This window comes from Pelobates fuscus, chromosome 2, assembly GCF_036172605.1.
Source record: "Pelobates fuscus isolate aPelFus1 chromosome 2, aPelFus1.pri, whole genome shotgun sequence".
Classification (NCBI taxonomy): domain Eukaryota; kingdom Metazoa; phylum Chordata; class Amphibia; order Anura; family Pelobatidae; genus Pelobates; species Pelobates fuscus.
Genome location: NC_086318.1, coordinates 156,213,259 through 156,227,328, shown reverse-complemented (window position 1 = coordinate 156,227,328; position 14,070 = coordinate 156,213,259). Strand labels below are relative to the sequence as shown.

The 14,070-nt window shown below is 47.2% G+C and overlaps 1 protein-coding gene and 1 long non-coding RNA gene across 2 annotated transcripts in view; one reads left to right on the top strand and one right to left on the bottom strand.

Moving 5' to 3' along the window:
• Window positions 1-1,547: 1,547 nt before the first annotated feature.
• Window positions 1,548-14,070, bottom strand: part of LOC134586925 (matrix metalloproteinase-23-like) — a 41,368-nt gene continuing 28,845 nt past the window's right edge. Inside the window, exons 5-7 of the mRNA XM_063442879.1 lie at window positions 6,132-6,296; window positions 4,546-4,666; window positions 1,548-1,907 (exon numbers count right to left, since the gene is read on the bottom strand). Coding sequence (XP_063298949.1) covers window positions 1,730-1,907; window positions 4,546-4,666; window positions 6,132-6,296 — 464 coding nt within the window. The 3' untranslated portion in view covers window positions 1,548-1,729. The remainder of the gene's footprint in view (window positions 1,908-4,545; window positions 4,667-6,131; window positions 6,297-14,070) is intronic.
• Window positions 1,847-12,418, top strand: LOC134586926 (uncharacterized). The gene is made up of 3 exons (XR_010086603.1): window positions 1,847-1,935; window positions 4,812-4,909; window positions 12,347-12,418. It is a non-coding gene; the product is annotated as an uncharacterized LOC134586926 (long non-coding RNA).

The window sequence follows — 14,070 nt, the reverse complement described above, 5'->3', positions numbered from 1 at the left end:
TTGGAGCTCACGCTTTGTGCGACCAGTCAGTTCGGCGGCTAGGCCCCGCCCCCCCCCTTTTTGAAAATATTTAACCTCCCCCTCCCCTCCTGCCGCTTACCTTTAGCCAGGGAGGGGGACACTGGTTGGTCTGGTGGCTCTTCTTGTGTTGCCAGACCGCAACAACTAAATGGCAACCCGCGGCAATGCTTTACAACAAGAGTGCCGGGGGGGAGGTCAGTGTGTCATGGGCCCCTCTCAGATAAGGAGTCCTTTGATATAAACAGGCCTGGTGTTCCAATATCATATCCAAAAGAGACATTAATACCTATCCACAGATTAATACTCAAGCCTCATTTTTATCATATCCAGAATGGGACAAGCACAATCTTCCAATCAAGCCTAAACATAATTTGGGAACAAGGGGACCCCACAGAATCCGTTTGGTAACCGAACAGAAGGGAACAATTCCATTTGAATGCAGGGAAACATTAGACGATACAAAGTATAATTAAGGGAACACGTACAAGGAGTCCCACCTCCCGTGACACATCTTTATGAGGAGATGTTGATTAGTCAGGGCTGTGTTTGACTTGTGCTTGCTCTGCCTCTGATCTGCCTCCTTGACAGTCTCAGCCAATCCTGGATGAAGTGAGAAATCACTTCTGATGATGTCAGCCAAGCAGACAGATCAGGGACAGAGGCAGCAGCTGCAGACTTGAATACAAGTAAGAGTTTACTATATTTAGGGAGGCAATGGAGGATCTGTTTTAAAACTATAGGGTCAGGAATACGTTTGTGTGCCTGACCCTATAGTGTTCCTTTAAGTAAATGACTTTTCCTAATGTTTATCTTTCAGTTTTGTAGTTGATAGCTCCCTAGTTTGGTACCTTATGCGGGACTGCCATATTTAAGGATACCAAAATAGGGAGATATCTACTAAACAGAACTGTGGCAATCACACATAAGGGTTCCAAATTAATAACTTACCTACTCATCTAAACCACTGAAAGATTTGGCAGCGATCATCGCATTCAATTTTGCTTAATGATAATACCAAACAAGAAAAAATGGCTGAAATTTGGCGAAACCAAATGAAATATTGGCAGAAATTCACATTGACTGAAATTAGATTATAATTTGTCTGAATGTATTCAGAAGATCCAAAACTTTCCACCATGTGCAAGTCTAGTGGTTTTCTCTAAACGTCATCTGTCCTAGATGTATACTGGGTATTTTGTTATATACATTTTTTGTTATTGTTATATTAACAATTATTTTGGTGGCAAAAATGGGAGTTGTTCACAAAAAAAAAAATTCGGCACAGATACAAAGCACTACGCTGTGAGAAACCAGGGGTATATAACAAACCTTACTGAACTGAACAGTGTTTAATTAATGAATACCGCTTGCTGTAAGGCCTTAATTTTGTTGCAAGGTTGTCACTCACCATGAGCGCAAGCAAGACTGAATGACCATGAATATAGTTTTTAATCACAATTATTTTACTGTACTTGTTACCTTTATGCTGATGAAGAATTGAGCTCACAGTATCTCAACAGTTATGCTATATTTCCTCCAAGTTCCTTTATTGCATTTAATAGTGGAACAATATATAAGAAAGATAACATATCCAGAGCAAAGTTTACATAAAATGTGAATAGTGGTATAAATTGGAATGAACACATTCAAATAGTGTACACTTTTCCTTTATCACAAGACAAGGAATCAATTTATCAGTTGAGTGCTTTTACTCCTCTAGTAAATGAAGTTGCCATGCTTTGCCTCCTATGATCGCCCTGTCCTTGTGAATCACACATGTGTACCTCCCCCGGGTAACTTCATTTGCTTGTATTACTAGGATGCTTGGGGATGATATCACGAGGCCAGGAACAGAGGAACGAAGACGGGATCCATCCTTATACCAACTGCAAGGGAAAGATTGATAATGACCAGGTAAGTTGCATAGTGGGAATAACAAGGAGGCCAGGGAAGCAAAAAATATGAGGGGGTTATAATAAACAGTCAGGCAGGATCCCATAAAGTCAGAACAGCATGTATAATAACATAAGTTTCCCTTTACATGCCTTACAGAGGGAATAAAGGCCTACATGAGTTTATATCCACTGTGGTAGCAACCAGAATGCCAATCCATCTGTAGGAGATTTTTGTTTTTCTGCTCTAAGCAAAATTAAGACAGAATTTATACAAATCTTTTTTTTTTTTTGTAAATAGTATCTTTATTGGTCTTTTTAATACAATTGCGTGTCTTACGCATTCATAGTAAACTGTGGTGTGGACTCGCAGGTCCCAGGAATCAATAACAGAGTAAACTGTGGTGTGGACTCGCAGGTCCCATGAAACATGTGGTATCAATAACCGAAGATAACATAGATAACATAGATAGAGCTGTGTCTGCGTATTTTGCTCATTTAGCTACAGTGGGACACGCAGGTCCCTTGTATTTTGGGAAAGGGTACAGGAGGGGTGGGGTGGTAGGGCAGTCAGCGTATTTTATCGAAACGGTGGCACTTAGGCCACTCCGTGACCCATCTGGAGATATATAGTTCGGCTTGCCGGGCTGACCTTCTATGTTCCCAGCGCTAGTTCCCCTGGGAGGGGGTCCGGACCCACCCCTGGCTATTGCCGTTTACTTTGTGTGATGCGGTTACCTTTATTTAGAGGGTCATGTCATCCCCACTTCGTGCATGTCTGGCCTCTGTCCCCTCCTATCAGGTAGGTTCTACGTGCGTCCTCCCTCCCAGGGTGTGGGCCCATTACTCTCTCGTCCTGTGCCCTTTCTTGGTCTCTGGTCTGTGGGCCCTATGGCCCGTCTCTTGCGGCCTGACTCAGGAAGTCTAAATGGCGGTGTCATACCCAAATGAGCAGTTGTTGCCCTTCCCTGTTCGTCAGTCATGTCCTTTGGATCTCTGTGGGTCGTCTGAGCCCAAGGTTTTTCCCTCTGACCTCCCTGGGGCATCGGGATGTGGTACCAAGTCTGCCCGTGTCAGCTCCTTCGCCTTTGGGTCAGGAACATCGTCCTCCCTGTACGGTGTACCTTTCTCCCCGGGTGGCCTTTCTGAGGGAAGTGGGGGCGGGTAGGTTTGGGTAAAGCGGGGGAGGAAGGAGGGCGAGTTACCTGTCCGTTCGTCTGGCAGTCGGGCGTCTCAAGGCGCACGGCCTTGTAGGAGTGTCAGGAAGTCAGGTTGGGTCGTCGTCAATATCCAGTGTGTCCATATGTCTAGATACGTCTGTTGCTGCGGTCCCGCCGTCAGCATAGTAAGTTCTTCTATGGCCCTCAGTTCTTCCATTTGGTCGAACCACCGTTGCAGCGGTGGAGTCTCCCTCTTCTTCCAGTATTGGGGAATGGTCTGTTTTGCTACATTAAGAATACGGATTGTCAGCGATTTTTTTTGTATCTAGTGGAGGGGGTGGTCGTGTGGTGTAATAGCATGGCTGCCGGTTCTAATGGCGGTGGACTGTCCGTGAATCTGGTGAGTATTTTGTGTATGGTTTGTCAGTAGGGCAGTGGTGTGCCCCGCGCCTTATCGCATCTCCAGCAGGACCGGGATCCGTGCGGGGAAATGTGGTGTATGGTGTCTGGTGTGTGGTACCATTGTGATAGTAATTTATATGCCGTCTCTTGGCTCTTGCTGAAGACCGAACAGTGGTGGGTGATGTGACATATCTTTTCCCATTCCGTCGCGCTAAAGGAGTCTGGTGGAGGGCCTCCTCCCATTTTCCCATAAATGGCGGAGATGCCGTCGGGGTGTGCAGTTGTAGTGTGGAGTATAGGTGCGAGACACCGTGTGGCAGTGGGTTAGGATACACACACAGGGTCTCAAAATCTGTAAGATCCCTTCCCAGATTCGCTCCCCGTGGGAGGGTCCCTACAAAGCTGCGTAGCTGTTCATATTTGAATCGGGTCAGGAAGGACTGGTCTGAGTCTTTGCTTATGTCCGCCCACGCTCTTAGGCCCTGCTTAGTGGATACGTGTCTCAGTCGAGGCAACGGATCCCTGCTCAATGTCCTCAGCGCCCCTGGATCCAAGCCCGGTGGGAAGTCAATGTTATGAGCGAGAGGGAGAAGCGGTGACATGTGTGTCATTAGTGCGTATCTCCCTGTGTTACTGCGCCATACCCGCAATGTCGCTCTGGTGTATACCGAGTAGTGATTCTTACAAATCTTTTAATGGTGTTTTACCCTTGGCTTTCCTCCACAAAGTTATTTCCTGTTCTGTATTGCAAATTTATTTTCAATATAACAATACACAACTTCCAATATATAAAACATTGTATTCCTATGTTTGTGCCGTGGAGACCCCAATTTTGGCCAAACTGATTGAAAATGGTTTGACCATGAACCAGAAGACCGCATTCACATGAAGTGGTTATGGTACTGTTTTTTTAAATAACCAGATGCATTCCACCATTTTCAACATTCTTACTTCAGATCTGGTAAGTCAATAAAAATGTAAAAAACCCAAGATGCGTGGTCTGTTACAGCCTTTGTATTTATTAGCTGGTGGACTTTATTTATTAGAGGCTAATTGTAACACGTTCTCACCTAATTCTCTGCAATGGCTGGTGTACTTTTTGCTTGCAGTGGAAAGTGATAGATTGGCCAATTGGAACATAACGCGACTTCACTTTTACCTTCTTCGGTGCAGTAACATTATGAGGGAACTCTAAAAGGACAGGGATATTCACATTTTAAATACTATAGATATAGAAAATCAGATATTATTAAATGTCATTGGCACAGGTATAAATGTTACTCGTTCTATCTATGCCTTAATTATGGTGGACTGTCTGTATTTACTTGTGTCATAGGTGGACATCTAGACCAAGGTTTGACCGACCCAAAGCACAAGCTTGCTACCATAAAATTAGACCTGGTGTCTAGCAATTTGTCTGCCAAGAAAAGAGAGGTAAGTGCCTCCAACACTGTTACAAACACATGATGCTGCTCACACACATTATACTCAAACACACAAACAGACAAAATCTTAGACGTGCACTTAGACATTTACACACATTGGTACAAATGCACACACATATACACAATATGTGTATATACATAAATGTTATCTTATTTACATGGTCACAATTTTTAAAATTACTTTGGTGATAGAGGGAGGGTTTTAGGGAACTTGAAAGTTCTGTGCCTGTAGGCACTCATTATATAAACCTGACCCTCAATTAACAGTAATGTGAACTGGAATAAAAGAGAGAGGCAATATCAACAATATAATAAATAGCAGTAGATAGACATTAAAAAGAGAAAAGGTTGTGGGCGGAGACAAGCACCAGACAGGAACGGACACACTAGTACAGAGCTCCGGGCAAACGTCTAATAAGACGCTAAACCGAGACCTCGTGGCATCATCGAAAGCACTAACTAGCCTCCTGGGCAACCCTCGAGGACAAACTACAGGCGTTTTTTTGTTTTTTTTTATTCCCACAAACGGGTAAGAAGACCCGACGGAGAACCGGGGCCTACATCGCCTACCAAACCAAAAGGCTAGAGCCAGAGACTGCGGTGCTGGGAGCTTGCAAGACACGCGACAGCCAAAAAGTACTGTGGAACTGGACAAACACAACATGGGCCGCAGGTCCCAGAGACCAAAACAGACCAACAGCAGAAACACATAGGACATAGGCAACCTGCTACAGTGACCGATGGTGCACACCAGCCCCCCGAGATGAAGGTGAGCAGACTGAGGCGGAACATGATCTGCCAGCCACACACCTAACCAAGGGGACACTAGCTAACCGGGACAATCTCACCCCGGCCACCAAACAAGACATAGCCGACTTGTTAAGGGAAGTAAGGCAAATGAATGCGGCAGATATGGAACTGCGGGACGGAAATACAGGCGGTAACCGCACGTACTCAGGATATTCTAGACCTGCAACAGGAGGTGAAGGGGCTAAAGGCACACGTTCTACAAATGCAGGCATCTCAGTCCACCCTCACCACAAGACTGGACCTAGCGGAGGACAGCAATATGTTGATATGTCTTTATAAACTTGTGTGAATATCAATGAACTACATAAATAAAGAATTATAAAAAAAAAAAAAAAGAAGAAGAAAGGGTCCATAGTCATTGTGGTGGCTATAAATAACATTGTAAAATAGATAAAAATTACTGTAGAGACGCTGTATGGCCCAGATATCATCTTGTGCAAGGTAACGGGTTCGGGTTTGTGTGGCATTAGGATGCATGAGTGCCCTGACATCATTAGAATGCCACAAGCCAAGGGCATGACCAATCTCATGAGCTGCCACCTGGACCAGATCATTGTACCACACACCTAGAAAGGAGACATAGGATAGAGTCAGTGAATACAATGAAAGAGCTGGGAAGTATAGAGAGGGAAACATAAACCATTAGATTTTTTTCTTGGGGCCAGTTATCTCGTACTGACTTTTTCAATTATGAAATGTAAGCCGAATGCTGGAGCTCCCAGCTGTTATAATTTGTGATTTGAAATTCAGTTCCTGACTTTTGTATATAATTTTATAGCATGACAGGAGGCTTCATATTTGCTTAAGTCTCTCTTTACTAGAACTCCACAGCAGCACATTAACAGAGAGATAAACACCAAAGACAAAAACATAAGGTATCTATATAAGGCTCCTCCTAAGCCACCATTTCCTCTTTCTTTGCTGCTCTGCGGACAGTACAGGTCAGAGTACCTCTGCCTCCTGGTTTTTCTGGGTGGCTGTGGGTTTTTTATATGTGACATTTTGGAAATGCTAATTATTCACTTGTGTATTTTTTCCTCCATTATACTGATTTTGTATTTGACCTATTTTATTGTTTGGTTCCTTTTCCTGGTTTCTATTTTTCTGCATTCCGTTTTTATATGTATTATTTGTTCCTCCGTTTTCTGTGGGGTATTTATGCTTTATTTCTCTTCTGTTTCTGCCTTTGGTTTTTTTTCCCTTTGTTCCCCTGTGTGCTTTGTTTTACTTTACTGTCGCCGAGAAGCGGTCTTCCGACCGCCTCCCGTGCCGACCGTCGGGACCGCGGAGAAAGACTCCAGCGGTCCCTCGTGCGCTGTGTGTATTGATTCCCGCCCGCCGGCTTCGTCCGCCGAGCGGGAATCCCCTACCGGCTTCACTGTCCCTCCCTCGCCTCGCTCGCATCCTGGCTATACACATGCGGCGTGGAGAGGGTACAGGGAGCCTCTCTGTTGCCGCGAGTTGCGGCTTAGGTGCGCCCTCTCCCCCGTGACCGCGTGGCCGGGTCCAGGGGGGGCGCGATTTGCTCTGCTATGCCTGCCGCGTGGGCGCCCTTCATTTAAGGGCGCAGGGTCCCCATTTTCTTTTCTGTGTAAAGTTCACTATAGGGACTGCAGTCTTCTACCCCTTATATTCATCGGAGATTTACACTTTTATATTTATTTTTTGTATTCCATGCTTCACTGGTCTGTTTCCCTAGATTCCTTATATATCTCTCAGGTGTAATTTGAGGTTTTGCTATGTGCTTGTGTCTTCCCTGTCTCACTGCATATGGCTGTACAAATGCGTGTTTGCTTAGAGCTCTGCTGCTGGCAGTTGCTCTCTGTGCATGGATTCTGTGCCCTTACTGCTTACACTATGCATGTTCCTGGACTAATTGAGGGTTGGTTACTGTTTACATCTGCATATTTCCTGCAGGGGACCCTACTGGGGACACTAGCCCTCACACTGTTCTGGACCTGACCTGGGGACCCTGGTACATCTCTACCCTACACGCCTCCGTGTCAAGATATGCCTGCCTGTCACCTCTACGGATTTACGTTTTGCCTCCATACACCTCTGGCCGGTACTACCCGTGCCCAGATACTGGCCAGCTGTAGTCTGTGCCCCTATGATTGGCCTGCTTTGTCTGTGCCCCTTGATTGGCCAGTTTTGTCTGTGCCCCATGATTTGGCCTGCGTTGTCTGTGCCATTTTACGCATGCAACTGGCCTGGCGGCTCCACTCCTGGACCCCTGTTTGTTGAGCCGGCATGCGTATAATACTTGCCTCTGCCACCTATAGGGGTGCGGCCCCTGCTGCCTGCTAGTGATACCTGTTCTCTATCTCCTTAGGTGTCACATACCATCATTTCGGATATTAGGGAGGCCTCTGCACAGAGTTTGCAGGCATTGTTTGATGCGGCGGGGTCCGCCTCTGTGGAGACAGCCCTGGCTAGGGCCCTCCCTCTATCACAACCGGACAGAGGCGTGAATGGAACCCCCCCCCGCTTGGCAGACGACTCGGCTGAGTCAAACTCTCATGGGAGAGAGCAGGCAAATGCGCTATTGGAAGGGCGAAGTCCCTAAACCACGCTCCCGGTAGGGCAAGGCTCCGGCAAAGCGAAATGGTTCGAGGTTATTAACCTCGCTGGCCTCGCTCCGCCGTCTATCGGGCGCAGGGGAGGAGGCCTCCTTGCTCCCCCCTATCATAGGCCGTACTGGATGAGTGGCGGGCAGACCAACTCCCTTCAATGGCAGAAGATGATTGGGACTAGGACCGTAGGTTTGGCCCAGGTTGGCGCTAGGAGGATGAAGACGCGCCGGGAACATGGGCCCCCACGGTGGTGCCGGGAGACGACATCTTTCTAGATGCTAAAGGTAAACCTCTGTCTGACCCTCGCTCTATCTGGCACCCCAGGTCCTCATAATGGTCGCGGCCTGACCACTTAGCACAATTTGTGCGCTACTGGGTCCGTAGACCCCTGGAAAGGGAGGCCCGCGAGTAACTTCGGGCAGAATGCCCCTGGCCGTCCTGCCGGACAAGGTGGCGGGGGACCCGGATTTTGACCCCCTGGTGGCCTCGTACTTGAATCATACGGCTCGGGACCCCACGTAAGGGGTCGAGCGTCGCCTCCGCCCGGCGCAAGATGAACAGCCGGATAGGCTGGGTCCTTTGTGCAGGAGGTTGGCCCTGATGGATGTGGCCTGCACAGATGGTACGAGCCTGGACCCGGCCATCATGTGGGATTAGACACTACGCCCCATTTGCCTTCTTGGCAATGCTAATGTGGTTCTGCACCGAATGCAGGTACACGGCTCTGTTCCGTATGGACACCAAGCTATCGGAACTAGGATCCGAAGAATTGGGCCCCCCTGGCAATAGTCCTACTGTCCCGGGAACCTTTCTTTAAGGAGCTACAGAAACGCATCAATTTATTTGCTTCCCTGGATAAAGCACAGTCCTCTATACAGAAGGTGTTTCGCTCACTGTTATCCCGGTCCCCACAGATCTCGTGGCCCATCCTTTTTTCCTCCATACCAGCTCAGACCTTCCTGCACCCGAAGGGCGGGTAGAGGTCGTGGAGACCGTGCCAGAGGACGAGCGAGACTTCCTACGGGTGTGTACAGCTCCTGCCACTTTCAATCCCCCTCTATTGCATACAGACAGATTGTTTCACTGCAGGGACAGGTGGCAGGAAGTGTCTTCAAATGCTTGGGTCCATCAGTCGGTACGAGGTTATGTCATGGACTTCGCCTCCCCACCGACGCAGGTTGGACCTCCGAGTGTCTCCTCATCGCGAGAGTTCAACGTTCCTTGATAGCTTCGGAGGTTCGGACCCTGCTCGCCTTTGGCGCTACCCAGAGAGCCCCGGATTTGGGGGGCTTCCTCAGCTAATTTTTTCTAGTGAAGATGAAGTCGGGGGAGCTCCACCCGGTGGTCGATTTTCGGGAATTGAACACCTTCGTTGTCTGCGACCTCTTCAAGTTGGAGGGCATTCATCTCCTTCGGGACCTTCCCCAGCCGGGGGGCTTGTTCATGTGACTGGACCTGAAGGATGCTTACCTCTCCGTTCTGGTGGACAAGAGTGGTCGCGGGTTGCTTCGCTTCACCTGGAATGGCACCCCTCGCCAATTCACATGCCTCCCGTTCGGTCTCAGCTCGGCCCATTGGTGTTTCACCGAGCTGCTGACGCCAGTGATCGCCCGATTCTGGTCGGAGGGCGTCCGTTTCCTGTTGTTTCTGAATGATTTGCTGGTCCTCTGCGAAGATCCCTCCAGGCTCAGATGTCACACACGTTCGGCGATCTCCTTCTTGGAGCTCCTGGGATTCGTAGCTCATCTGAAGAAATCAGCTTTGGGACCTTCCCAGACGATGGAGTTCTTTGGTGTCGTGGTCAATGCGACGGCATGCGTTCTCCGTCTGCCTTTGCCACCGGTGGCATCCGCCCAGGAGGTGATGAGAAGGATATTGAGGCAAAGTCGGATTCCCCTTCGATTGTTTGCTCGCGTGGTGGGCCTCCTCTCAGCCTCGATACAGGCAATATACCCAGGCCCACTACATTACAGGACCATGCAACGGCTGAAGACCCCTGTTCTACGCATGTGACCTTCCTCAGACCAGATGGTTTTTCTCTGTTCCCGGACATGAAGGCCGGACTGCGCTGGTGGCTTCTGCGCATGGCCGCATGGAGCGGCAAGGCGATATTCGGACCAACACGGATTTCGTGCTGGAATCGACTGCAAGTCTCTTAGACTCCCACATCACACTTTTTCCCAGTCAATCACATTTTCTTTTATCTGCCGTGGGAGTCAAACCTGACGACGGATTGGTTCTCCAGACATTGGAAGGATGCCAGCGACTGGGCGCTCTCTCGACCCATCTTCATCGTACTCGTGCGCCGCTAGGGTTTGTTCATGGTGGGTCTATTCGCTTCCGGGACGACCATTGGATTCGGACGTGCTTTGGTTGGCTCTCGAATCCAGCGTGCGCGGTGGCGGTCGCGCTTCGACAGGTGCGGTTGTTTTCTCAGGAAGCATAGGTGTTTCCTCAGTTCGCCTCTATCCCCCGGGTGTTACTTCTAGTTTGTGGTCGACGTGTGTCCTTAGTGTTGTTGACTCCGCAATGGCGAGATCGGTCGGGTTCACGGAGCTTCTGGTAAAAGAGCTTCTCTTCTTTTACCGTCCTCTCGAATACTCCTCTTGGACTCTTTCGGGAGTGCCTGGTATGTCGAGGCGTCATCACTATCGGCCAGGGACCTTCTCTGGGATCCCTGAGCTCCCGGGATGAGGAGATGTTTACCTCTCAGCATGGATTTCGTCGTTGGTGCTTAGGACGGGATGCTGAACCCTTTTTCCGTCCGTGACCTACTTGCTGAGTGTCTTGTCCCTCCTCGATTTTTTTGGGACGGTTGTGCCGTCTGGTTCTTGTGATTAGTAATTTATTTAGGTGGCGCGTGTTCCGTTTGGAGTTTTTTTCCCCATCGGTCAGGACCCGCTGGTCTGCAGATTTCTACGTGGGATGAGGCTGGCACGTCCTCCGGCGCCTAAATACCCTTCCTTCTGGGAGGTAAGTAGGGTTTTAGCGTTTTTCTTCGGGATTCGGCCGGAGTTCCTTGTTTTTTTCCCTTCGCCAGCTTTCTACTGTGTTTGCCCTCTTGTTGTATCTGGTTTCGTTCAGACGTGTTTCTGATGTCCGATCCTTCGCCCCTGTCCAATCTCGATGGAGGACATGGTTATTGACACTGGCAGGGGTGAATGCGACTCTTGGAGTACATTCGGTTAGCGGCGCTACTGCTTCCGAGTTTTCCTTGATGGGCGTTTCTACTCGGGACGTTTTTTGTATGTGGCGGTCCGGTCCCGTGTGGAGTTTGCGCCAGTTTATTTTGGACCATCGGACTATGTTTCTTTTGCTTTGCTGTCGGAGCGTTAAAACAGCAAATATGAAGCCTCCTGTCATGCTATAACATTGTAGATTATACTAGCTTTAGTGTAACTAAAATCTTAATTTTATTAATGACAGGAGGCGAATATTTCCCACCCAGTTTGGTTTCTCCCCCCCCCCTGTTTTGGATGGATTGCATTGATTGTATTTCTGTTGATTTGTCTGATTATCTGGGCTAGGTTTGGTAGTCTGGGGTGATGTTATATTGTATTGACGGTCATTAGTGATGGATTTCATGTCTTTATTCTATCAGTACTGGATCATGGGATTTATGTTTTATCAGTACATTTCGTTCACTAATCAGTGTTTTCGATTCTGTTTATTTCGTTTCAGTTTAATGGTTCGACTTCAGTTCATAGAATCGGCTATTTGGCAGGATGAAGATCAAGTTCCTCCATTGTCCGAAGTTTTTCCAGATGGCATTCATTGTTATGTTGTAAATTTTTCTTTATTTAGTTTTTGTCATTGTTGTGTACGTTACGTTGTCGCAGCGTGAAAGAGGAAATGGTGGCTTAGGAGGAGCCTTATATAGATACCTTATGTTTTTGTCTTTGGTGTTTATCTCTCTGTTAATGTGCTGCTGTGGAGTTCTAGTAAAGAGAGACTTGAGCAAATATTCGCCTCCTGTCATTAATAAAATTAAGATTATAGTTACACTAAAGCTAGTATAATCAACAATTTTTATTTAGTTAAAGTTGGTATTCCTTCAGATGCATTTGAACCTGTACCTGGATCCCCTTCCCGCATTAGCCGAATGTAAAAGTCTTACATTAAAATGTATGTATGTGTATTAAATTATGTATCAAATAAGTACGTCTTCCTCATTTAAAATTATTTTAAAAAAAAATTATTTTGTTTTTCTAAAAATCCCCTCGTGCAAAGTTTTCAAGACTCATGACTTTTGTCCAATGAGATGCTTCTTATACTGAAACATTGAGGACACACAACTCATGCACAACAATCATGGTGATTTGCCAATCTGGTGCTTCTCGGATATACACAGCACCTGGTGTCCGCATACTATGTTAGTTCAAATCCCCAGTTGTCTGACAGACACTAATTGGCATAAAACTGTAAAATGTAAACCGCGCTGCTTCTCAGAAATGGAGAGTGTGTCCAGGGTGGAAAAAGGCCCTCAGTGATCCCAGTTAAGCCTCGGCAACTGGGTTTGAAGTGATCCAGGGTGCTTGATAGCTACAAGGAAGCAGACTTGGCGGAGGTACTCGGTCGGAGTGCTAGAGCTCCGTCACATTTGGTGGCAGCGGTGGGATGACTTCCTAGCAAGTGGGGAAGCATCCCGGGGACACCTGAGTACCATATGGGATCCTGGTAAGAGGGATAGCGCAAGCATCTGTGCGGGGAACTCAGCAGGATAAAGCGAGCTAGCCCCCAGGGCAGCGTCACCCTGCAAGGAAGAGTTCCGATGGAGGCTACAGAGCGCCTTGTCCCAAGACCCTGTCTTAGAAGAGGGCAATCTGGACTGGAGGGACAGGGCAGCTAGTTTAAACTGGTCTGGCAGTATCCCTGGAGACAACGCCCTGCTGGGTAAACAATAGGACAGAAAAAAGGGGGAGGAGGAGAGGCACAGGAAAGCAATACATTTAAAATACTCTGCACCAATAATGGTCACATGGTGACCAAAACACAAAAGAAATCTGTCTTCCATCCCCAATGAAGCGTTTTAAAATAATGTTTACTCACCTTAACCTCTAATGTCACAGGAGTCGTGCCGAAGTCCAATCAAAGGCTTCTCATAGAGAATCCTTTAAATGAACGATTTTACTGGTTCGGGCACATGCACGTGTTCTTTGCTGACGAGGGGGAAAATAATTAAAAAAAACAGAGGGGATATGGAGGAGGGAGGGCTTTACTCAAGGTGGGAAAGAGGGGAGGCAAGAGTGCATCCCTTGCAGGCTCTCCCTGCAAGGGAGAAGATGTTACATCTGTTGACAGCATGCAGTGTGTACTGTTGACAGACGTAAAATATGCACAGCATTGATATTAGATTACCTGGAACAAGGTTCTAGGCTGCATAAGTCTCATGTGCTTGGAGTTCTACTAGCCCCCTACATACAATTAAAAAATCTCTGTATATGCACTGTTTCAAGTTGAAACACTGCACATCCTAAGTCCTACCACCATGAACATTTCAAAAAGCTGAAGTGGTCATGGTGATTGTAGTGACCCTTTAAAGTTCAATTTCCAGAACAGTAGATAAACACTTCTAAAGCAAGTTAGCATCTAATTGATGATGATTTATCTTAAATGGCAAAGAATTGAGCAGTAAAACTGTGTGGGCAGGATCTAGACACCAAAACTGCTTTATTAAGCTGTTTGTTTTCATGCCTACAGTATCCCTTTAATAACTAAACACTGAATTGTAATGAATTGAAAAAAAAAATGCAAAATTTTACTAAAT